This window comes from Achroia grisella, unplaced genomic scaffold (genome assembly GCF_030625045.1).
Source record: "Achroia grisella isolate CSIRO2021 unplaced genomic scaffold, CSIRO_AGI_Agris_v1 utg546, whole genome shotgun sequence".
In the NCBI taxonomy this organism is placed as follows: domain Eukaryota; kingdom Metazoa; phylum Arthropoda; class Insecta; order Lepidoptera; family Pyralidae; genus Achroia; species Achroia grisella.
This window is the reverse complement of record NW_026712931.1, coordinates 1,161,030-1,188,096: the sequence shown is the minus strand read 5'-3', so window position 1 is coordinate 1,188,096 and position 27,067 is coordinate 1,161,030. Positions and strand designations below refer to the sequence as shown.

The 27,067-nt window shown below is 30.4% G+C and overlaps 1 protein-coding gene across 1 annotated transcript in view; it reads right to left on the bottom strand.

Annotated features, from left to right (window-relative positions):
- Positions 1–10,752: 10,752 nt before the first annotated feature.
- Positions 10,753–27,067, bottom strand: part of LOC131847991 (collagen alpha-1(XVIII) chain-like) — a 157,431-nt gene continuing 141,116 nt past the window's right edge. Inside the window, exons 9-27 of the mRNA XM_059197721.1 lie at positions 24,305–24,460; positions 23,544–23,741; positions 21,584–21,751; positions 21,086–21,203; positions 20,242–20,325; positions 19,952–19,995; positions 19,383–19,592; positions 18,529–18,663; positions 17,635–17,733; positions 16,745–17,003; positions 15,817–15,876; positions 15,598–15,707; positions 15,253–15,345; positions 14,863–15,015; positions 14,024–14,157; positions 13,088–13,267; positions 12,443–12,586; positions 11,472–11,555; positions 10,753–11,160 (exon numbers count right to left, since the gene is read on the bottom strand). Of these exons, the coding sequence (XP_059053704.1) occupies positions 11,055–11,160; positions 11,472–11,555; positions 12,443–12,586; positions 13,088–13,267; positions 14,024–14,157; positions 14,863–15,015; positions 15,253–15,345; positions 15,598–15,707; positions 15,817–15,876; positions 16,745–17,003; positions 17,635–17,733; positions 18,529–18,663; positions 19,383–19,592; positions 19,952–19,995; positions 20,242–20,325; positions 21,086–21,203; positions 21,584–21,751; positions 23,544–23,741; positions 24,305–24,460 (2,535 nt within the window). The 3' untranslated portion in view covers positions 10,753–11,054. The remainder of the gene's footprint in view (positions 11,161–11,471; positions 11,556–12,442; positions 12,587–13,087; positions 13,268–14,023; positions 14,158–14,862; positions 15,016–15,252; positions 15,346–15,597; positions 15,708–15,816; positions 15,877–16,744; positions 17,004–17,634; positions 17,734–18,528; positions 18,664–19,382; positions 19,593–19,951; positions 19,996–20,241; positions 20,326–21,085; positions 21,204–21,583; positions 21,752–23,543; positions 23,742–24,304; positions 24,461–27,067) is intronic.

The window sequence follows — 27,067 nt, the reverse complement described above, 5'->3', positions numbered from 1 at the left end:
TCGTGAATAACGCCTGAGAGCCTGAAAACATTATATATTATTTTTATACATTTATTAAACATATTATATGCCCATATGAATATATAAATATAAATTAATATTTAAAAATGTGCAATAATTTTATGGTCTGTTAATAGTAAGGTATGATATTACATGTTAATGTTTTTTATATAACTAAGGTAAATATTGGAACTTTGGTTATTAAATTTGTATCTGGTCAAATAGAAGAGATTGCAACTAGAATTTTATATGTAGAAAGGTAGTGTATTCAGTAATACACTACCCTTCTAAATATAAAATTTTTCTATCGTTCGTAAATTTTCGCTGTTGACATGTTATGAGTTTTTTGCTTTTCAATTATAGAAATATGTCTATACTACTTTTGTATTTCATCTTAATGTTACTATCTCTACCCAAAGGTAGTCTGGAAAAGATTGTTTAGTGAGAAGCCCGCCTTTTGTATAAGTAATATATAATTTTAATTGATTTCTTTTTCTGGTGTAATAAAGAGCATAAATATGTATATAAATAAAATAAATAAATCCCTACAGTAGGTAGGTATCCTAATTATTTCGAGCTGTTGCTCGTAGAATAATAATAAACAACAAAATAATATTCATCATGTACACGGATCGGGGCAGGTAAAAATATTCACTGGCAACTGATTGCTTTTTGATTATACCTCGCCTTCGTGAGAGCTTCGGACATTCGATTAAGAAAACCCTCATTTCTTTTGTTTTTCTTACTTATTTTCGTCACTACTTTTTATTAACAAGAAGTAAAAATAATGTTTGTGTCATTATTATCACCTTTGCTGTTAATTGTATGTATTAAATGAACTATCTGACTTATAAACCACTTTGATTTCAAACTTCTGCTTTCTTAGCCTTTTTTATCGGATCGGATTAATATCGGAATAGCAAGCAAGTTGCTGTCCTGTGACATGAACGTCAGATTATCATGTGATACCCCTGATACCAGTATGTGTTGCCATTACGCTCTGTAGTGGCAATTAAGTAAATAGTGAATGAGTGGTAAGTGGTAAATAAGATGTCATGCCTCTTTTCCTATAATTTCAATTCTGATTCTGCTAATTTCTGAAACGGCTTTGGGTTGGACAGATTTTTATGGGGTTTTACTCGCAGACAGCTCGTCTTAACTGAATCAGGCTACTTTTGTATTATAAATTTTAATGAAAAAAGTCCAATTCCATTCCGACGAAGTTGCAGGTAACAGCTAGTTAACGATGTGATACAGAAATGCGAACGTATTACAAAAAAGGATTTCTTTCAGACAACTCAGTGTACCGAATCTGCACAAGAAAATCCTTGCAATTACTGTAGAAGTTATATAACACTAGCATATGTAGCCTTATCTGGAATATTGCTGTAATAATTAAAATTAAGAAAATCTAAACACATATGTATGCGTTAATTTGGTAATAATAAAAATGGTATACCGGCTTCAAAGGGCCAACATGGTTTTTTTCATATAATAGGTAGGTACGTAGTAAAAATAACAAATAATGACAATCAACTTAGCAGTCCAACATTTAAATAAAAGTAAGATCTTTTATGGACATGGAATACGGAACAATATTACCCTCTGTTACTTTATTGGACTTATTAACATGTAGTTTTAAAATTAGACTTATAAATAATAGCTTTTTCCATGACTTCGTAGCCATTTTTTGATATTAACACCTTCACGTGAAATTTAATTTCGATACGTTATACCGTTTAGTAGTAAAAGTAGCAAAACAGACGCGATATTTACATTCGCATATTAATATATCGAAAGAGAGGGAGGTAAATAAGATATTTATTTACCTCTTTCGACGTTTCGACAAGCATGCACTTGCCATGATTCACGAGTTGACCAAGGTTAGTGCAACCTAGTCGAAACGTTTATTTAACATAAAATTATTCGTGTTAGTACATAAGTTGTAAATAAACACCTAAGTACTGTCTGTTAAAAGTTTAAAAGTAAGTAAGTAATGTCATTACTGGACTGATATTATTATACGAATCAATAAACAAAAACGAGTCCCTCGTCAGGTCGTGACTACTTATTGGATACCCTAACAAAATGAAGGGTTATCTGTGTTAGTAACGTTCGGACACGATCAATAGCACAGATAAGTGACGGTCCACTCTGAAAGGTTCCACAATCATCGTTTACTACAGACCCTTACGTATTGGACACGGCGCTCAAGCGAAAAATGGAATAATGCCTAGTGGACATACATAATAACAAAAGAATTACCCTCTATATAATTATACGCACAGAATAATCGGAATATTTACGACGATAATACCATTTATGATCTCCAAATACTTCGAAACTTACTTGCTGAATTTGGCCAAAAATAATTACTGCTTTATCGTAATATTTTTGATAAATTGAATGGGCTATGTATAATGTAGTTGTTTAACTTGTTACAGTGGCCGAAATATATTTAAGTTTTAGTAAAATTTATAGGTGAGATGGTTTTGTTATAAGGGAAGTAAATATTGAAAAATTATCTTATAATAAAATACAGTGCTCAATTACAGTCTCATTACTTTTTCGTCTACGGACTAGGATGAATAAAAAATTGCTGTCTTTAGAAGAATGCATCATAGTTCAAAATTCCACAAAGTAGGCACATCATTAGACCTCTTATAATTAGAAACCCCAATATCAAATGGGAATTATTTTTAATAAATCTAATTGATATTTTAATCTCTATTCATAAATAAGTATTTGTTTGATATATGAGTCGATTTGTTCGATGACAGATTAAAGATTAGACAAGGAATACAAGTCAGAAACAAGTAGTGATATTTAGTTTATTTACCTATATAAGCGTTTCAGATTATGTAATTTGTTGAAATCGCATTGCATTGCAAATTGTTTATAGAGTGTAGTGTAACTAATATTATAGAGAAAAGATTTTATTTTTAATTATGATAGAAAAATTTAAAAAATTATAACAGAAAAAATAACAATTACTAAAATTACTTAGGAAGTATTTATTTTCGAATATATACTTTGTTTTCCTAATAATAAATGCATTATAATAGATTTTTATATATAGCTATACAAATACAATTAACTCCCATTTCCTTAGTGTCAACTTTAATTCGAGTGTTACAAGTGACGGCCCTCTTTGGACCACTATGTAACTAACGGAATTAAATGGAATACCTCCTATCTTTAAACCGCAGGCGATTCCAACTTAATTGAAAGCGGAAATCCTTGAAATCAAGCGTCGAGCATCCGGTGCTGCCGTCCCATTTAAAACTAAATTACGAAGAATGTAGATACCAATCCAGTGATATCCCAAATACCTATCTTAATCTCCAAGATTTATTTCAAAATCAGACTTTTCTTTGTAATATATGATGTTCATAATGTATATTATAATATACATAATACAAGTACCTATCTTATTGTGATCACCAGAGTGAATAACAAAAATCGCTTATATTTCTGATATGATAACTTATACTTTTTCTAATACATTGGTACATTGTTATTATTTCATAGAGTCTCGTAGTTTGTGTCTACTCACATAAAATCACAAATATGTAGATTAGTCTGAGCAACATAAAATATTATTTTTCGGAATATTTTGAATACGCGTATGTTTTGTAAATTGATAAGTTCAAGCAACTCTCTAATGCTTCTAAAGCTAAAACAACAACAGCAATATTTTTTAGTAAGTGATTTTAAGGAAATATAGCAATAAAATTGTAGTTTTTCTTATATTATAAAACCTACCAATAGTTGTCTTATTTTTACCTACAACCCTACGAGAAGGGATTCAGTTAAAACCCACACAAAGAATCAATACCCACAGTTTTGGAAACACTGATTGATATAGTTAAAACCCTGTATTACTCCGTTCGTTATGCTTCGTAGATTTACTATATATTTTTTTTATCACATACGATATCAACGTCGTGTCAAGAGTTAGCCTGCGCATTAGAGTAATGAAAAGCATCCCACTGAAATACTTTCTCAATTAAAGTAAACGGTGGGTAGCCGCGCATTGTGTGTACACCTCTGGGAAATCAACCGCAGAGCTTGTAATACCTAATTCCACACAAGTGGGACTTTCGCAAATTGATGCCCTCACATGTCTGAGAATGCAAAGTGTTGACTTCATTGCCAACATAATGAAGCGCTTCGATCTGATCTTCATTATTTTCTGTTAAAAGCAAAGTTTCATTATGAATAACTGTATGTTGTCAAGAAACTATTTTCTGTTCATGAATGTACGTTTATAATAAACTCTACCAACTACTTTTAAAAGAATAATAAAATTATTATGAATACTATATATGTACGTTTTTAACATATGTTTGTTTCAATTTGAAATGTACGCAGAATTTATATGGTCAATTATAAAATCATAGATCTACTTTGATTATATATGAATAACAATATTACGATAATCAGATGTATTCATGGACTTTTACACTTTTACATATGTAAAAGTCCGTGAATACATCTGATTATCATATACATACATAATATCGTATTCATTAATAATATTATTTATGTATTTTTTATTCCACTCATGTGCCATCCACCACCTTCTGTGTTTTCTCTTCTACCCAAAAAATGTTGTCTGGAAGAGATCGCTCAAGCGATAAGACCACCTTTTGTACCTATATACTGTACATATTATGTTTTCTTTTGTATTTTTTCAAGGTAAATAATTAAAACAATAAGTGACTTATATGTGTTTTTTTTATCATTCATGAATACATATCGTTGAATATAAGAAAATATTTTATTGAGTGCACCCTCTTAATATTTACTTAATGATTACCTACTACATCTTCAGTTGGTGTGATTTCCTGTATTGTTCAGTCTTTATCAAAATAAAAAAAAACAAATATTATTTTTTCTATAAAAATATTTTCCTCATATTGAATTACATTATTATTTCTTTTCAGGATTTGCTAATTGGTTCCACATTGTACAAAAGGTCTTTAAATTGCGAAGTCTAAGTATGTAGGTACAGAACGCACCATGTATTTTTATTAGCAGCGACGTGAGTTAAATTGTTAAACAATTTGCCTTGTTCGCAATCAGCCATCGCCCGCGTACCAGGTTCAGTATTTATTTTGCCGAAGATCTGTATCGACCTAATTACGTCCTTGGAGTGCAGTGTGAGCAGAAACTTCAATTACGGGTCGTTACGTGTACGGGCTGGATTTAGATGTTACTTCTTACAGAAAAGTTTTGCTTTGTAAACGCGGGTACTTTGTAAAACGGAAACTCTGTACTATACTATAACGAACGTCTGCTTATAACCAATCTAATAACTCTACTCATCTCAGTCTCTCTATTCACCATATCCTTGAGTTGTAAGATACTGAAATGATTGGCAATAGTATTTTTTATCTATTTTTGTCACAAAATAACTTACATAGTAAGCTGTATTGCGGAAAAAAAAATGAGATAGGAGTGAAACTGTAATTACTGTATACAGAGGTATGAAGCTCTTAATCTCCTGGAATGGCAATATATGAGGTGTATTATAGACATCACACAATATTTCAGTAATTTTAAAAAAGTGTCACTAAGTTTGACATATACAGAAGAAATTGATTTCAGTTCTTAATCTTAATAATATTATAACCGCGAAAGTTTGTACGTACGGATGTTTGTTACTGTTTCACGCAATAACTACTAAATGGATCTTGATGAAACTTTGCAGTAATATAGCTTATTGATCAGAATAACATATATGCTATATTTCTTATAGAAATTTAACGCGGGTGAAACCGGGGAGGAAGTAAAACATAAGAAAGGTTACCTGTATTTTTCTATTTCATATGGTTATATCCACTCTTATACCCTTATTATATCGACTCTATTTTCTAACAATTTATGCTACAAATCTGTGATAAAGCTTATCCACTATACTGATTTTTTTAAAACTTTAAGTCAACGGAAACTGCGAACGTTTCTTTGTGAAAATAGAAATCAAAGGCACGGCTTTTTATCTACATCCTTTGAACAGAGAACTTAAGCCGGATTTCTACTTAGACTTTAGAAGCCCCGGTGGTGTAAAATACTTATAATATAACTTTTTATTTCCTATTGAAGTACATCTGTTTCTGTATATTGACGTGATGTAACTAAGTAGATCCTCAAACCTATTACCAGTTAATAAATACAACTTGTATAGTTTATAAGAGATTATATATGTAATGTTATAAACGCGGAAGTTTGTGAGTGAAGAAAGATGAATGTATTATATTTTAACAAAACTGCACAACAATATAGTTAATACATTAGAATAAGAAATAGTCTAGAAATTTCGGGTGAAAACTCGGAGACAGCTAGTAACTATATAATCACTAAACTAATAATTTTGACATGCTTTAAATATAGCGTAGCATGTTCTCAAATTATCAGCTACAGTAAATACTACAGTATTATTAAGGTCCATCATCATTGTGACATGTTGAAAAGTTTATCACCACCGTGGTCTAATAATTTTCTGCTCTTTCTGACTTAGATAAACCCTTGTGAGTCCGAATGTGACCGACACCAAAAATACTTTGTGTCGAAATTTGGGTATGATACTTCTAATTTCAAATGAATAAAAAAAAAAAGAAATAGGTTCCTAAGTGACCTCGTTCACTACCACGTCGACAGTTGATAGTTGGTAAGTCGTGGAGGTACATTTTTAATAAATTTCATATTCCAAAACTATATTATATGCTTTAACACTCAGTAAGAACCACTCTTTTCGTCGTTGAAAACTTTCAAGTGGTCAGCCAGTTATGTCGCATCTAGGCGACGGACTTTATAACAGATTTGAAGGCAACAGAGGGGGACAAGTTAGCAAAGCGGTTTAGTTCGACCGACCATTCAAAGTTTAAGAGGATTTTAGTACAAAACTGAGTCTTCAGCTATAATACGTATACTATTTGAAATTACATTCGGAAACACTTTGAATTCGCTTCGCCTTCTTGGAATAATATTTTATTAAGACTACGGAGTGAAAATACTTTTTTTTTTAAATGAGTTCCAAAATGTAGGAATTACAAAAACTACAATATAATAACATTAATATTTATACAGTTAGAATTTGTACAAAGTTGTTTGGGCACCTCTATCTTACCTATTTCAGCAGCTTATTTTGTGACGCAAATCTAGTTCTTGAAGGGTGAGATATGGCAGTGAAATTACAGAGGAATCAGACATGAGATACCTCGTGTCTTAGTCGCCTGTATCCATGGGCGTTATCATGTTTGCTATTCTAATTACATAACAATAATATGTGATTTTGATTTCTAATTACATTTTTGTTTTATAATATACTATATACTCGCCCCGGTTTCTCTTGGGTGTACATGTATAATACATATAAACCTTCCTCTTGAATCATTCTATGTATTAAAAAAACCGCGTCAAAATCCGTTGCGTAGTTTTAAAGATTTAAGCATACATAGGGATGGACAAAAAGCGACAATGATTTTTGTTTTATACTATGTAATAATAATATTTTTTTTATTAAATTCAACTAATGCTCTTTAGATTCCGTTATACTGGTTATTAATTTAACCTTTCTAAATTATGACGCATCTCTGTGTCTATTAATATATATATTTATTTATGAAGTCCTATAATACTACGAGATCACTACCTATGAATTAGCATTCATATTTAATATTATAAATTTGAGCATGTATCTGATTGAGCGGTATTTACCAGTTAAAAAATAATCGGATCATAATTAATATTATACTTATAATAATAGTAGCCTTTATTTATCTCAAAAAATACACTGGATAGAGGCGATTAAAGGATGAACGTTTCTGCACACGAAGTCACGGGTATCTGCTAGACATTTCTGAGTTTAAAACTTACTCTGCTATTTGATTTTGTTATACAAATGTTAAACTTATCAAGTTTGAATCTTGTGAAATCGTCTAATTAGACAAAAGTTTCCTTGCATATAATCTGCCAGTTGTATTCACAAAAGTTGATTTCCTTACCTCTGACACCACATTTACAGTTGCTACTTAAATACTAACTTTAAATCCGTGCGATAGTTTGGTCGTTGAAAATAAGTTGCCAAACACTCAACTCTATGTCTTTATAATAAGGCTCAAAATTGCCAATATTTGCAGATTCATTTATTTCTAGTGAAGTAACAGCTACGTTTCATCTTGTTGCAAACATTAATGGAATTGCAAGACGAAAAAAGTCGTCCCCTCAAAGTATGTAGCGGTAACTCGGTATTACTCAAATAAGAAAACTTCTGTATCCGCTAAGCAATGTTGTGTTGGAAATAAACTTTAAAATATATATATTTGTACACAGTTATTTGTAAAAGGCGGATCAAGTCAAAAGGCAGGTGCTTACAAACTAAACCAATGTCACCGAAAAATATAAAGCCAATATGAAATAAAAATAAAGATTGTCGCGTATTATATGTTTAAAAGTATAAAGTATTACAAAACGTATCAAGGGATTTTAGTGACATATGGCGAAAAAATAAAGTAAAAGTAATTTCTTAAATGAGTAATGAAATAGCGGTTACAGCTAGAGGAATTTATAAGGTAGTATGTAGGAACGATTTTGTTTATAATTAATTAAAAATAACATATAGTGAAAACATTTATTCAACTTATTGAAGTTAGCTTTAATTGTAGTAGGTATAAACACAGTCGATATAATACACGCATTACTGATATACGATGCACAAGCACTTATTCTAGTATTTTTGTAAATGCTTATGGTATGTCATGTCTAATATTATAATTAATTTATATAATTAAAAAAATTGTACCATTTTTGTTAATAGTTCCATTAAACCAATAATACAAATTAATTAACAACATTATAAATAACAAAATTTTTATTTTTAAATAATTTTATATATCTTCTCTAAAATATTCTAATATTTTTTTTCACTAAACTTTTAATAACATATCTAACGTATAATTTATTTATAATAAGTTTACAAACACTAACAAAAACAGTACAATGGTTAAATTGCGACTAGTTACATTTTAAAATAATAATTACTGATAAGTTAATTAAATGTAGGCTACCTACTATTTAATATTAGGTATGCAAGTACTAAAGGTGAGTTCAATAATGTATTCTTTATAATAATAGACAAGAATATTGCGTCATATGACATATCAGACTTACTTTTTAAATTAGAATGGCACATATTATGACGTACGACACTTTAATTATTTAGTTTTCTTTATAAAGCAAAGTAGTCTGCACAGGGTTTTAAAATTGGTATCTAAATTGGATCAATGATAGGAAGAGCCCCAGATCGCTAGAAGGATATCAGCGATGTGGGGCTCCCCGTCACTAGTCCTTACCGATTTTAGGGCTAAGTATAGGCGCTTTTAGGTACCTATTCCATAATTAGCCCATGGTTGTTTATTATTTATTTGTGAAATAAGTACTTTATAGCTCAGTCGCAGATGTGAATTTGATATTGATTTTTTATTTTAGTAAGTAATATCGCGGTATTCTTTTTGTAACTAAAGATTAAATATTTAATAATAAAACTCTATATATGTAGAATATATTAAGTAGTATAATAATAGATTAAGTATAAAAAAAAAATAAGTCTTTAATCGCATTATAAGAAGCTTACAGCACTGACTTTAATTTTGTCAATTTTAAACATTCATTTAATTTAAAAATTCCTTATTTGTCTTAATTTAAATATTATACGAGATAATATTTAATATATACAATTTAAAATTAGATTTTTCTTAATAATAATCACCTAATGAAAATTGAATAGACAAAAGTTACAGTTTACACATATATCATTCTTATTGCAATCCATGTATCGTTTATGCTGAATATATGTAGGTCCATCCCATATTATGCCATAAAGTATGATTTTAAGTCGCCAATATATATCAATACCAGTATAGTAGGTAGAACTACTGTATTTGCCTGTACGATTTCGATAATATATAAACACAACAGGCTATAATTAATGTAATATTTTGTGAAATGAGACTTTTACTATACTGACCACTTCATGACTATAACTAGAAAAGCATTTTTTAAATAAGTTAAAATTAATACAATGAGAAGTATTTTTATAAATATACAACTACTTATTTTATTAATTTTTGTGTACTACACATGAAATACTTCATTTATTTCGTAGATAAAAGTGAAATTGTCATAATGAATAAATTACGAACACGGAAAATGTATCATTCGGATATCATCATAAATTCATCACCAGATAAATTTGCCATATATAACTATGAAGATATAATGTCTTCAGTGCACATATAATTATTAAAATTAAAATAATGTACTAGTAATTTAACATTATTGGATCACAATAATTTCAGTCCCGAGGAAATTACAATAGGACCACTTATGTCAATAAATCATATAAACCACAATATATTTCGTATAAATAAGGTTAATAAATCACAATCCCTTTACAGAAAATCGAAGCAAGCTATTGCGCGTACTAACAATTTCAAACACAATTTTTAGTTCCGTCATGGGTAAAAAATGTCAAGAATTAATAAATTTTTAAAGATATTACCTAAAAATACCAAAAGAAATTATATTATAATATTACAAAATTAAAGTGGATCAATGTTATTATAACAAGCTGGGTATTTTTAATGATAGCAGCTCAAAATTATACGATCGGTTTTGGTGTCCGAAACATTATTAAGATATAAAAAAAGAAAATTAAATTATATGAACTTAAAAAGAAACAATATATACTACTACGAAAAAAACAAATATTTACAATATTTATTAGCAACAGAAATAATGACAAAATGCATATCTAGATGTGACTATAAGTACTTGTTATAAGCAATATATATAATGTCTTAGTGATATACGATTGCTTAAATATACCCTTATTATAATAGGAATCTCACATGAACACCAAGCTCTACCCACTTGATTTGAATAATCTCAAACTTTCAATACAATAATACATTTCGTACCAATGCGGTGACACTCTTAACTTATTCTGTAGTGTTATTTTGGTTTATACTTTAAATCTAGCCGAATAGGTATTAGTTTTCTCTGTACGGTTGAGCAAATATTTCATTCAGTAGTTGTTGATATTCGTCGGCATTGTACATGTAATCTTCTTCGTCTAATAATCCGGTCGAGTTATATCTGAAAAAAGAAGAAATCAAGAAGATCTAGTAAATTTATTCATGGCGTCGTCTAATCATGTTGAACATTTTCACAAAATTATATAATTAATAAATCTTGCTAACTTCTCTTAGCTTATATTTTGTCACATAGGTACATATTTAGTAATATATTCTATGAAAATTTCATTATTATATTATATATGTGTGCAAAGAGAATGAATACAAAAGAAAATAAACTTTGATATTGTAAGTTAGAGGTAAAGATTATTTTGAAATACTGTTCTACAAAAAGTAAAAATATAATCATCTTGGTAAAATGAATATAAATACCTTCTTGTTTCTCTTTTACTTCTTTTGCTTGCATTTGAAGTAGCTTCCACACAAAGCACAACAAAGTGATTGTTGCAGGAATGTCTGTAAAATATGATACATATATGTAAAGTATATACAGTTCAACAATAAATAATAAGCTGAAAATATTATATTATTTTAGAAAAGACTAACCGTATTCATTCATTATTATGAGAATTTTTATATTTTGGTATCATCAAATAATATTTTTATGAGCCGTTATAAAAATCCTATTTTGAAAACCATTCAGTCTCAGTATTTCATTATCATTGTCCATGGCCCACATCACTACACTAGTAAGTTCTGAATAAGTAATTTGTAGTGAATTCGAGTTTCTCGCAATTCGGAACCTAACTCGTAAAAGTGTTTATAGCGTACATTACATAGTCAAAATATATATACATTATGTAGTCAAAACAGTTGATAATTTAATATCATACAAATATATGTCCTTATTTAATACCCAATTATTATTCTGGCGTAGTTGTTAAATAGCCTAGTCAGTGTACAATATATGCGAGTTATATACATATTTCTTTAAAATAACATATATCAATAAAAAAATAGTGCTGTCTACTTGTCATGTTCTTTCTTGCCGACTTGACAAATACTGCAAATTGGTACGATACGGAACGACCGAGATAGATCTGTCAGTCAATAAAAAAACTCGTTAGTCGTCCAATAAAATCTACCTAGTTTAGTTTTTATCATCAGAAGTGGAGGAATAGTATATCAGAGATAAGCTAGTGGGAATGATCCATAATTTCTAGGAAATATCAATAATCACGAAGATTAAAAATTTCAAACACGAACGATCGGATTTGTCAACGGATATGTTGGTCAGCAGTCCGTAATATAAAGAGAATTTAGTCGGACCAGTCGTGCGCTAAGTCGTGTCATTGAACGAACAAAACTGTTCCTAGGATATTTAAATGGCTCGTAGAACTTACCTCTCCTGTGAGAGTAGTTTATGAGAATATAAAGAGGCGGCCATGCCTCTGCTGGTAGGTTCACTACTCTGCCATTCGTCGCAGAATGCATCGAATGCTCTTTCTCCGCTAGCATGTGCGCCATGCCATATAATTTTCTGGGGCCTGTTATATATAATTGGTAAGTTATATTACTTAAATTTAATTAGAGTTAGGCTGTAAAAATCAACTGCGGGGGGTCCTCAGTCTCACTTACTTCAGCCGCCAAATAGCTTGCTTTGTAATATCGGTTTTGGTTGTAGGACAGGGCAGGGCATTAGGCAGTGTAATTAAAGGATAAGAAGCATAACATCTAAGTTCTCTAGAATAGGAACCGCTTATTATCGGGTGGCCCATGAGGTTGTTTGCCATACGAAATGCTATTTTATGTAAATAACATTGTATGTATGACTTCAGTTATACGTATATGAAAAGTTGTTACTTTCTTTTGAGTTTCTTTAGTTTTAATGGACTTTGTATCTTTAGTTTTAATGGATTTTTTACTCTGTGTATCGTATTTTATGATATGATTTATTGTGATTTAAACCTTTCATGTCTCGTAAGCAAATTTGCATGAACTGTTTGTTGAAAAATACAGTAGAATAATATTTTATGCGCTTTTCTTACCAATGTGTATCAGTCATGATATTTTTTCCACTAAAGCTGAATATTCTAGGCGTTCCGACCATCACACCACCATTTCCATCAAATATTTCAGAGAAGGACTTAAATAGAACTTCTCCTTGGTTATTCATGACAGGCAACTCTCTGTCTGAGTAGCGCACTATCGAGTCTAGATTTTGTATTCTGAAACAAAATAAAATTATAAAATTTTCAGGCAAGTAGTTTAATAATACCAGGCCAGTTTAATAATACTAGTTTAATAATGAATGCATTTTATAACTAAACGGATTGAAATAAAAAAATCAATAGTAAGTTTTAAAAGTTTCCCTTAGAGAAAAACAATAAGTAACTAGTATATATTATTTGTAATTTGGAAAATATAGTTTTAGTTGAATCAAATTTTGGAGAGCGCCGTGATCAATTGGTTTATTATTGACTACTACTACAGTAATAAACCAATTGTTACAGTGAGTACAGTAATAAAACTCTCCTGTAAAGGATACAACGATAACAAACAAATTTAGAAAGACGGTAGTAGGTTAACCCTGTCGCCTTGAATTCGAGTAGTTATGAGTAGCTAATCGTGGGCATGTCAATTACTGTGGTCACTACGACAATCAACAATGCCTCTGATGAATCCATCTGGGATAATAGTCAAGACGGGGTTTTTATATGTATGTAAGCTATATTTGTAAGTGGCATTGGTTTCCTTTCTTTTCTAACTATAGAAGTCTTGGCTCAGTAATATTGATTCTTGGGAAGTATTTAATATAAAAGCGCTGCCCTATATAAGTAATAATAGAATCAGCTTTGTACAACTCGCCGATAAAAATATTAAACAACAGGAAAGAAAATCACACTATGATTCCTCAAAAGGGACGTTTTTAGGTTAGGAGGTCATAATATAATAATAGAAAATAAAGTCATAATAATACTGACCTGTTTGTAATAAATGCTCTAAAAGTGCCACGCAACCCGGCTCTCCTCGCTTGTCTATAGCACGCGTAATCAACTCGTCGCAGACCACCGTGCATATTGCCTGGCATTGGGTCGTTGAGAGCTACGAGTCGAATCTGTCATAATATTAACATAATAATAATATATTTTTTTATAATATCTTAGGACAATTTGTACAGCGCCAATATTAATGCGCCAAACAATAGGAATTGTGCCTGTGACCATAGGAAGTAAGGTGGTATGCTAAATCGCTAGACAAAGTAATCTGAATATATTAAATTGCTGATATGTAGTATGTTAAGTGGAAGTATACAAAAACGAAGTATACAAAGTATACAACAAGTTAAATATAAAAGGAAAAAAAACGTAACAAAAACCTTGACACAAATAAAGTAAATACCCATTAGAGAGCCTAAGATCCCTACCGTAGCTAACAAAAAGCAGATGATCATAAAACGCCTGAATAGATATTTATAAATTGTAGCTATGAAATATTTATTGAGCTATAATGCCATAACCTGATACATATACATGTTAAATCTATTACACAGCTCTTTCTGCATCCGGGGCTTCAAAATATGGAAATCCTATAGTTTGACCTATTACGATCACATATATCGTGTAGCAGTGCGAAGGAGCACTAAACAATATTCTGTACCGCCTTTTGGGCAAGAGATGAGTTATAAATGTTGATGAAGCATGAATTAAGTGTGAGAATTGAAGATAGCTCTTGTCTATCCCGCAAAGGATCTCCTAAGTATTGTATTTATATACCTTCTGAAATTAAATAACTTAATAATAATAAAAAAGTATAAACTTACGTTAGGTCCTGTGTAGGATATGGAGTTCTCTACTGAATTAGGCATGGCCTGCACGTGTACTAAACTTGCAGCAGGCAAGGGGAATTTGGCTGGTGGTGTAGTCGGAGCTACAGGTACTGATGGGGGTGGGGAATGAGTCACTAATGAACCCAGCTGTAAGAAAACATTTTAAGATTCAGTATTTTAATAGTATAATAAAAGAATTTCATTCTTACTTTTCATTAATAAAAACATCAATCTAAATATCATTTTACTTAACTGTTCTGTACTGTTAGAAAATAGTTCAAAAGAAATGAAAATTTTGTAGCTAAAATGATTTCACAAGTGCTTTGACGTTATTAAGATAAAAATACTTTTTATATTTTAAATGTAGTATTTTCTTAAACTCACCAAAACGTATTGCCATCCAGAATTCACTTTAACAAATAACGCTTGTTCCTCTACAACATAAGCCAGCGCTCCAACTGGACTAGAAGCCGCTAACTATAAAAAATAAATTTCAGTTAATTTTTCCATACTACAGATAATTGCATTACTTATTCTGCAATCTGCAACTTCAGTTCTTCCGGATATGATGATTTGATGAATTATTTTCCGAACTGGACTTAAAATAAAAGATTGAGAAACAGATCACGCAGATGACTTTTCACAAACTCTACTTCAGGTTTTCTGGTGTTCGTTATGTAAGTCATTAATATATTTATCATTGCTATGTGCCAAAATACTTGTACTTGCCTTCATCATTTCTTCCGTTGTTTGGAATACAGCAGCACCAGGTATTGTTTTATCATTTTTCGTCTCCTCAGCATGATTGGGCTGCGATCCAACAGGAGTCGAGAATGCCACTAAAATTATAATTTTTCAATGAGAAAATATAATGTACACAACGAAAGCACTAAGGCACTGTTCGTGTAATTAACATAGTAAACTTAAATGTTAGTGTTATATACTTACTGCCTCTACTTCTATCCATGTCTCTAAGAGCTTTGAGTTCATCTATAGGGCTCTTTGGGACTAGAGTCCGGCAGCGTGAAAAAATATTGTTTTATTAAAATCTATTTCATTACATTACATAAAATTGTCTAATGCTATTTTTTCTTCGAGATAGCTTTTGCAATTTTATATTATACTTACGGCCCACTGTCATAATGTACATACTGACTTGATTTTATGCTTATCCTATTATCCACTAGCGCCCCGTCAGTGTACTTCATTAGTACCGGAGGCTGCACCATTCCATACAAAGACAAATATTTCTAACAGGTAAAACCGTTAAAAAAATATTTGTTTATACAGTTTGCAGCGGCACAAATATACGTTCTTTTATTTTTGGAACTAGTGAGCTATACATATTGAAATTTATTATTTAACAGATTTTTTTTATTGTTATAAATGTAATAATAATTACATATATTGTAAGCGGGCATTCAAATTTATTCAAGCGACGTTACCATATTAGATACTATCAAATGAGGGCATTTCTTCCCTTCGACTCACGCAATAAAGTTCAATTGGTGGAAGAAATCTAACGCTATGGATCTAAAAAAATTATGGACGTTATCTGAAAGACCCGCTAGTGGCTGGTACATACGGTCGATCATTTTCTATATATAAATAACATGGGCACCACGTGTAATTTAATGTCATTCCACAGAACTAAGATGTGTTTCTTCCATATCCCATAATTTCACTGCCATATCACAATTCAGATCTAAACACACTTTACAAAGCAAATACTTTATGACTTTGTACGAAAGTTGTCTCATTAAATATAGTTAAAATTATTATTTGGAACCATATGGAATAAACAGTAACTACTAAAATGGGACTATCACAGCAAGGTCTTAAATATGCTTTCAAAATATATACCAAAATTACTCACCTGGTCTGCCATAAAATTTGGTATTTCCATGAACAGGATGTTCATCGTAATAGCTCAGGCCAGGTTCTCCCTTAGGTCCTACAATAGACACACCCGGTACTCCCGCGGGACCTGGAGGACCGGGCGGTCCAGGTGGTCCCGGAATATACCGAATTGGTTCAACCACAGCTCCTGGTGGTCCAGGTGGCCCTGGTGGACCTTCGTCGCCAGTTTGCCCTGGCAATCCATCGAGCCCGGGTTCTCCTTTTTCACCTTTGAACTGTAAAAATTTAAAGATTGTAGAAAGCCTATTGAACTCACAAAATTTTTCGTGCCTAAATCCTGGAACTGAACGGGGTGCAGGTTGTGGCGTAGTTTTGAGTAAAAAAAATAGTAGGAAAAAGTACAAAGTACTATATAAAGTTAATAATAACGATATTAAACAAATGCCTCATAGGGCTAGTGGGGGAGAACAAGATTTTAAGTACGACTCGCAGATTACCCACTGGTTTATAGTGACACCTTCAGTTTATCATAAACTTAATAAACATTTTTCAATATTCTTATTTCTTTATGTTCTTTATCTCAAGAAATATGTGAAAAAACTAGTGTTGCTCCTTTGAATAGATATTATTCATATTACATTTCACATTCGGTGATTAAAGATAAAACTAATGCAATAAAAAATATCGTAGTCGAAGTGAAAATTATTTATATGTCTTAAGCATAGTTAGTTTTTAAATTCAGAAGTTAGTTTATAAATTTACAAGAACTGGCATAAAACAGTTTTTTTATTCAGATGGAATTGTGATGAAAGCCGAAGACAGCCTGATCAAATATCCTTCTGTCGTTTTACCAAACGACAGATGGATATTTGATTAGTTAGTAATAAACAATGAATAGTTAATTACCATAGACACATCCAGGATATTGACTCCAGGGTCGCCCTTCTCTCCCTTCGGCCCTGTTGGACCGGTTACTCCTGGAGGTCCGAACATACCCGGTTTGCCCTTTTATAGGAAACAATAAACATATTAACTTTATTCTATATATATACTATACTAGCTACACTCGACTGGTTTTCGATACGCAAATTCATTATACCTATATATACCCAAGAACAAATTCTCAAAAAGAAAGAAGAAGAAATCAACGGACGAAAACATGACATGAAGTAATAAATATTACATAACAATAATGATCGAATACTTTGTGTTATTGAAATTGCATTAGTAGCAATAGTAGTAATTAATGGTATTATTAGATTCATATATGGATAATTTTACAATAAAGTACTAACCTTAGTATTCTCCAAAGTAAGCAAAAAAATAAAACAGTGTCAGTCAATTACATACATATTTTATTAAAAAAAAAATATATATAACGTTTATTTAAAAAAATGTAATACGTCTGCGATAGAATATTTTCACAGATACTATATAGCTTCTGTCAATAAACCAAAATAGATAGATATCACATATAAAATACACGTATAATAATTATTGTATATACATATTACATTTTGCATCTCGAGGAGCAAAACAATTTAATACAAAATAGATATCGTTGCTTAAAATCAAACGCCTGGTAGAAATCGACACAAAAAAAGTAAATATAAATAATTAAACCAAGATAACTCTTATATACACCTTTATATTATGACTTATAACATAAATACAAATATTTATATAATATGGGAATCAAACCCGCTAATCCGCTATGTTTTCAACAAGTACCACCGAGGTCATCAATGATAAAAGACATACGTAATTATGTATTATAAATTACTGTAATATTTAACTTACTACTATTCCCGGTATGCCAATATCTCCAGGTCGTCCTGGTGGTCCAGGTACACCTTGTAATCCTTGTAAACCACGCGGTCCTGCTGGCCCAGGCCGTCCTCGGCGTCCTCGAAGACCAGCGTCTCCCTTGTCACCCTTTAAGTCAAATTACGTTGTAAGTATCTAATATTACTAATTATATTCTTCCCTGTTCCTGTAGTATAGAGCCAATGCTTGTAGTTAATAGAGGTTGAGAGAATTTTCAAAAATCAATCAGACTACATGTTGAATACTAAACAAAAATAATTATTAAAACTTCTTTAATATTTTCTTTCATAATTTTTAAATAGAGCTGTGTGTCAAGATTATGATTGTCTTTTGTTTCTACTCCTCTGCAATATTTGTTACACCGCTAATTATATCGAAATTATTATACATTATATAATTATAATTTTATTTACGCCGTTAAGATTCACACACTATAAACAAACATACGAAAAATTAAAATTACATACTTTAAACATTTTTCCGTGGCTAAAGATCTGTTACTTACATTGCAGGAATTTTATAATAAGAGACGAAAAAAAAGTAATTTTTAAAGACTAAGAACATCATCATCATGTAACTTTTTAAAACCAAATATTCATAATACAAAAAATATTAGTTTACCATATATATTTTAACTAATAATTATTTAAAAAATGCATTAAAGTAAGTACTATTAATTTATTACTAATAGCCTATCAATTATTTACATTTAAAGATGAATGTAGTGCGCATTAAGGAAATAGTTTTCGAATTGTGTGGTAGGAATAATAAGCAAGAAAGACTAGGAACTGCATTATATATGTTCTATAATGTTGAAAAAACAATACCTTTATAGTAAGGATGTCTGATGCAGAGGAAGTAACACTAATAGGTCCTGGCGGTCCACGCTCTCCTCTTTCTCCTTTTAAACCTGGGGATCCTGGAGGGCCGGATACCCCTGGCATGCCTGATGGTCCAATATCTCCTCTTTCACCAGATACACCGTCTTTCCCGGGGATACCCGGAGTACCATCACTTCCTCGACTACCTTTTTCACCCTATATAAAGACGATAATATTGAATAGAACGTTAATTCTTGAGAAAATTGACACTGAAAGATTTACCTATCATTAATTAAAGTTAATAAAGACGAGAATCAGTATCTCATTATCAAAGAATATAATTACCTAGCCTTTGCAGAGTTGTAGGAATAATATCTTTTATATATTAATAAATAACTAAGTTTATTTGACTTAATGTAAATAATAGTTGCCTAATCACAAAAATTTATGTCAGAATTTAGAATTTACGTGTATATTATTATGTGAACGACTATATGTGTATGTGTATACGTGTTTTTGTATAGAGTATTCATAAGAACCTTGGCCTTGAATTCTAATAATAGATATTTACGTACCTTTTCACCAGGATCGCCTTTTGCTCCCGCTATTCCCGCACGACCTAAAAAGAGTATGTTTCTCATAGTCACTTTGTAAGGTTCTTTTTTAAGTTAATTAAAAATACATTTCCATATTCAAAGAACTTAATTTTACTTTTTTATGTATTAATAAGTATATCTATTGCAATCAACATGTGAAGAAATTATACGAAAACAACAAAGTTTTTCACAAAACTTTATTTTTAAACCGTTACATGATTTATCGTATAAAAAGAACTTTTTCATAGTCAGTCATTTTTTATTCTTACCAGTTGTTAGAAATTCGGGATCCTCTGAGCTGAATAGACTAGATGGAATTGCTGAGCCGGGCGGGCCGGGTAAGCCACGTTCTCCTATTAAGAAAATATTATTTATTTAATATTTATTATTTGATAGTCCTTTCAGTAATTGCCATGAGGTACAATAATATAAATACCTAATTTAAAAAACTTAGAAACGAATAAATCCTATACTTTGAAAACTGGCTTACATAAATTATAGTCTTTGAAACAGTAATAAAATTGAAAGTAAAGTATTTAAAGTAGGGTTTGTTATTTATTCATAATTCATGTAGGCGGGTCTAACAGTATGTTATTCTATTAAGCAAAGTTGTTTCATGGTACTGTGCGTAACTGATCAGTATTTTCACTTTGTATTCGTAAAATGGAGCGAAAGCCTGAATTTTTATCAATTTCATTGTTTATTTGGGATTGGTTGTAACATTGAATATTCTGAATTGACTTAGAATATAGTGTATCTTATTTATTAATTGTGATTGTAAGACCAAAATTAAAAAAACTTAGCGCGATAAAGTTCATCAAATACCTTACTATACTCTGCCTTAATTAAGTAATTGTATAACTTTTTTATAATATTTTATTGTTCTTTGTTTGTCTGTGGGGAATAAAGAGTTATTATTATTATTAATATTTAAACATTACAAATATAGTTGGATAATTAGATTATCTTTTATCATTTTAAATTATAAATATATCAATAATATTTTATTGAGAAACTAAAAGTATTTGCCTAAGTATACTTGTACAATCAGAAAGTCTAGTCTTAATCTTATTACGTCAATTACAATAAGTTTCAATAATGGAATAACAGTACCTTTTTCGCCTTTCTCTGCAGGGCGGCCATTAGCACCCGGTATTCCCGGACGACCATCGAATCCAGGATTTCCTGTTTCTCCTTTTGGTCCAATATCACCACGCGGTCCAGCATGACCCTATTAAATTATTTAAGGATCAGTTATAATATTTACTATCTTTTACGACTACTAATAAGTAGTATTCTGTATTTACTAGTGTACATTATTATATTATCATTATCCTAGCATTTTAAGCATTATCCTATACGAGTAGTAACTCGTATAGGATAATGCTTTTTAGAATTTCTTTAATTTTTTACATTACCTTTTACATTTACTACCATTCTTAAGAACTAAAATATTATTTATGTTTATTACTTTCGATATTATTTGATCTGATTATTATTGATACTAAAAAATAATATGTATATGAAATTTCTATGATGATAATTTTATAAGTTATGAAGCCAATCATATTTATATCAGCCTTAATTGTGAATTAAAAATAATCAACTAACCCGTTCTCCCTTATGTCCTAATAATCCTGGCTGTCCTCTCTCTCCTTTTTGCCCTGGAAAGCCTCTCTCTCCTTGAGGTCCAATTGGTCCAGGTTGGCCTACATCTCCTTTTGGTCCTGGTGGCCCAGTTCTACCCAAGTCACCACCATACGACCCCACAAGGGACTCCTTGAGAAAAGAAAAATAAATTATGCACATTAAAGCATATTTCTAAAACTTAAGCATATAATAAAACAAATTATTGGTTTTACAGTCTGTGTCGCGTATAGCAAGCAGCAACAAAACGCAACAGCAAAGGAGCGTTCTGATTGGAGTGCACATCCATCCTTTTGAAGTCTGTATGTTGTGCAACGAACAACGTATAGACTTTCAAACTGAAATCGATCGAGGCAACGTGCCATTTGTTCACTCATCTTAATTTGTAATTCATACTATATTTACCAATTAAATTCAAGATAGTAAGCAAATTTCATAATTTCTACAACCCTGTAACCTAGTGAAGCCATCAGCACGTACCAGGCTTAAATATTTGGGATCAAATGGATTAACTTAAGCAGCATTTCTATAGTCGTAATATTTTTTTACTAACTTAGAAACTTCTCGAATTTGACCACGTTTATGTATTCGTTTTGATAGTATTGATGATAATTTTTATATACAATTAAAAGTGATGAAGTAGTTTTTTTACTTTGATCGTATTTTTTTAATTACTTATTTAGTATGTACTTAATGTAGTAATAAAAAAAATGTATAAATGTATAAACATTCAAAGTAAATATTTCATAAAAGAATATCTCGTAAATATCCTTCACAAATTGAAGACAACCCAACTTTATAGAGTGTAGATGTGACAAAATTCAAATTATTTCCACACAATACACACGAACTTTCTTCGTCGACATTTCAAATAAATTCCCTTATCTGTTCTGTCGTAGATATAAATCAAGGGTGAGCAGCCATTTTCACACTTTTCCTAAAGTTGTTCGAGAGCTGTTTGTTCAGTGAAGGCACAATCGTTGCCTCCAAAAAGCCATTCGTTTCAGTTGCAAACAAAGTGACTTGACAATGAAAAGATAATCGAGAACTGAAGATCGTTTTGGTATTGACAGTGTAAGTAATGACTAGGAGTTTTTAGCGCCTTTACTATAAACTTTACTATATCCTAGTTGAAAATATAGATGAATGATACGAGGTTGACTAGAAGAGATTGCTTAGCGATACGACCGCCTTTTATATAGGTTCATGTAAATTGGTTATTTTTATTGTTTTATATATGTGGTTAATATTTTAGACAGAATTAATTTATTGTTACATTTTCTTACCTTATATATTTGTCTAGGTTTCCAGTTAGACTAAATAAACGGAAAGGAAAATTATAATATGTGAATATAAAATAGATTGTTAGGGCTATTATAAATAGTAAAATGAAGCGTCTCCTAAAAAAAGGAGTTAGAAACTATACTACGTTATTTGTTCACCAAGAACAGTTGTTTTTTTGAATTAGTTGTTGTGTGCTTTGAGCACCAAAATTACATAATTATTAATATTTTATTTTTGTCTATCTAAACCTTTATTATTATATTACGTAAAAATAGTCAAATACACTGAAACAAATAAATATCGAATTGCTTATTTGCATATGCAAGTGTTGCAACTTTGTTAAGATTAAAATCTTTAGATCAAAGAAATTCATAGAAGTAACAATAAGTAATGATTTATAAATGAAAGCAGTACAGGAAATTTATTAAATCTAAAATTTTATGTATGTTTATTTATTGATATTCCATGTTAATTTATTTACTAGTAAGATTATATTTGTTTAAGCTAATTGACTACCAACGAACTTTAAATAGAAAAAATGATTGTGAATAATTTTCAATATTAGAGACATATAATATTGGGACAAAAGTAAATAAAAATATGTAAAAGTTAATTTAAAATAATTAGCTATTACACTTACGTCGAAATTGTTATACTCGGACGATCCTGGAGGACCAGGTGGTCCTGGCGGTCCTGGACTTCCGGTCCTTCCATCTACTCCAGCCTCTCCTTTTGATCCTGCTGGGCCTTCTGGTCCTCTGGGTCCGATGTCTCCACGTTCCCCCTTCTCGCCGCTAGGGCCGATCGGTCCACGTTCTCCTTGTTTACCTGGTTGACCCTGTAGGTACGAAATTTAGTACTACAAGGTAAGTCAGAATATTATTTCTATCAAACATAAATACAGCCCCAAAATATAACACACACTAAGTCGTTGATCATTGTAATTTAAATTTGATAATAAATTTCAATATAGTATCAAATTTAAATATATATTATAAATATTATATATTATAAATTGTTTCTGAGTTATATAGCAGGAAGATAAAATTTCAAGAGTTCCAAGAAAACTTAGGGAAATTATATGTAAAAAGAATCTTATAATTAAAAATAAAACAAAGTAATTGTTTTCAGTGATAATTAAATTTTAGACATAGATATATTTAAGGCAATTTTTTCATATTAAATTAATTACAATATTGGACCTATCAATAGAATTGCTACAATGTCTTTCGCTCGTAAATTTTAATGTCATGATAAAAGTCATATAATCAGTTAATTGTTTTACTTTATTCGTAAAAATTACTTATACCTAATGAGAGATATAACTAAGTTTTTTTAATAAAATATTAATATAAGTTATTTATTTCAATAATAAAAACAAACATTTATGAGCAAACTTACAGTGATACCAGGCTCTCCCGTTCTTCCATCAGCCCCGATTGTGCCCGGTGGTCCTGGCGGACCTTGTAGCTCAGGTGCAGTTTGCAGAAGTGACAAAATTGTGCTAGAATTGCACCCACACTGTGCAAAAGACGAGTAGTTCTCTCCAAATACTTGCTGTGAAGAAAAAGTTTGTATTTAATAAATTTTTACATCTCTTTAATTTAATTTGTTGAGAACCACCTAAGCTGGCGATTTCGTATATATATTTTTAAAGCAATTAAATTTAACATACATTAAATTTTAAAGTGAAGCTTACAACAATACATTAATAAAAACCTCACCCAAATTGGTTAAGCTGTTTCTGAGATTGCGATTGAGAATGCACAGGCAGTCAATATTTCGAAAAACCATTATTTTGGGTTTTATCACGTTAATAAAGTCCCCCGATCAGTTTTTGTAATATAATATATTTTTCATGTATAGATAGAGATCCGTTATTGTTTTGTTATATGTATTGATCGCCACATAAAGGGTCAAAGAATATAAATACGCCATAAAGTGCACATGTGTATGTATGTTCCATAATATAAAGATTTATTTCATTAGTAATACTAGTGCAATGTAAAAGTAGTTACGTAGGAATCTTCTAGAACTTAAATGAGTCTATTAAGCATTAGAAAATAACTGAAGAATATCTGAAGAAATACCAACCTTCACCATGGTCTTCTATTCAAATTCCAGGAAGCAACAAAATAATGAGTAACGTTAAATATTACAGTAACCAAAATTAAATGAGATCTTATAAATATTTTGAAGTAAATGTTTTTGGTCACTATTCACTAACAGTAAAGTCGATTATTACTCAAAATACAATATTGTTTTCCATAATATCATAATAGGAGTATTTCCGGGAAATCATTGAGCTGTTTCCCGATAAACATTTCAAAATAGACTGACGTAATCGGAATAGGGGTAATTGTTTTCATCCTGTTTTGCAAAAACTTATTTATAATTGGTTCATTATTTTACATATTATTTACCGTGACTGATTTCTTGTTCTTTTTTTGGCTCTTTCACGATTTCAATTTCTCTCGATATTTATCACAGTAAATATCTTGTTATATAAGTACCATTTAAAATTGTAAACAACCATTAAGAAAGTTATAACAGTATTTTATTACTGTTTACAAAATTGAATTTATATTCGCTTTAGTCATAATTATTATATTGCTATTTGCTATTCACTTTTATTATCTATTTTTTTTTCATTTATTTTTGCATTTCCCTGTATGGATTGTATTCTTGCCACAATTCACCTGGGTATTTGTAATAGATTTTTATATTTTTTTATTAAATACTAGCGCTCCGTTCCGGCTTTGTCCGGGCGGACATTTCCGCATTGCATGTAAACCACTTTTGGCCAGGAATCTCTAATTTTTCTAACAATAAATGTAGCCTATATTACTCAAGTTAACGTAGTATTTTAAAAGTTTGATAGAATTTTTGAAATCGGTCTAGTAGATTTTAGTGCTTTTAAAAACACACAATCTTTTATTTTTATAATATGGGTGTAGATGATTTTCGACTTTATAATATATTTGTCAAGACGATAATAGTATATAATATTTCTGAAACAAAATTTTAGATTATTAAAACAATGTGTAGGTAGTTGTTACAAAATAAGTTTATCAATTATGTCAAAATTCCTATCATACTTTCACTATTCTTGTATCTCGTAATAATTGGAATTTAATAATAATTTATTTAAAAAATATTAATTAGCTAGAAATTCTTTATTAAATCTCCTATTATTTTAGTTTCTAACACAAAATATGTTAGGCACTTTTAATCACCTGGATGACTTGTTAATTGTGACGCCTTTTTTTAAGTTACAGAAATATTTGTCTTGTCTATTTAGCAAATTTTTATTACATTATTTCTGTAAATTATGTTTAAAATTATATATTTATCTAAGCTGTACTTTCATATTTTTAACTTCTATATTTGTATATAGACGAATATTATAAAGAGGTAAAGTTTGTGAGTTTCTAACAAGTAACAGCAGGATAGTGTAACAAAGACTAAAGTGTTTGCACAGTATTACAGCTGACTGTACCAATAAAATACAATTGACACAAGAACTATTGGCAAATTTGATTACTTAACACGACTAACCCGTGGAATGTACACAAAAACCTCCCAGGGAGCAAATCAAGTGAATCGATATCGCCAAATCGGATGTTGGACGGGCGCCAAGAGCATAATAAACTTTGTTACGAGCAGTCCTTCCAATTTAGTACCCAGAGAAGACGGTGCTACGCGACCAGAAACTATCAATAGTGGTAAAGTAATAGATGCCATGAATAGTAATTATTAGAGTTAAAATTGGCAAGATGAGTGAAGCAGCAGAAGCAGAAATATAAATAATATATTAAAAATGACTAAAAGACAATACTAATACTTTAATTGCAAAATTGTATTTAGGTATTTATCTGACTATGGACATAGATAATTCATTATCTTAATAATCAGTGAAGTTTCTTGCCAATTCTTCTCAATTAAATCTCTGTACTGAATTGGACTAAAATAAAAATATTAATATAAAAAAAATTTACGTTCATAAGCGGCTAAAATGTCCTACATGATTAAATGATTTTTTATTTGACTTGAATAATCTGGAAGGGGGTAAAATATAGAATAAAAGTTTGCTCAGAAGAAATAGCGGGTATTAACTGTTTCAATAAATGTATAATTATATTTTTGAAATTATACAGAGAAGAC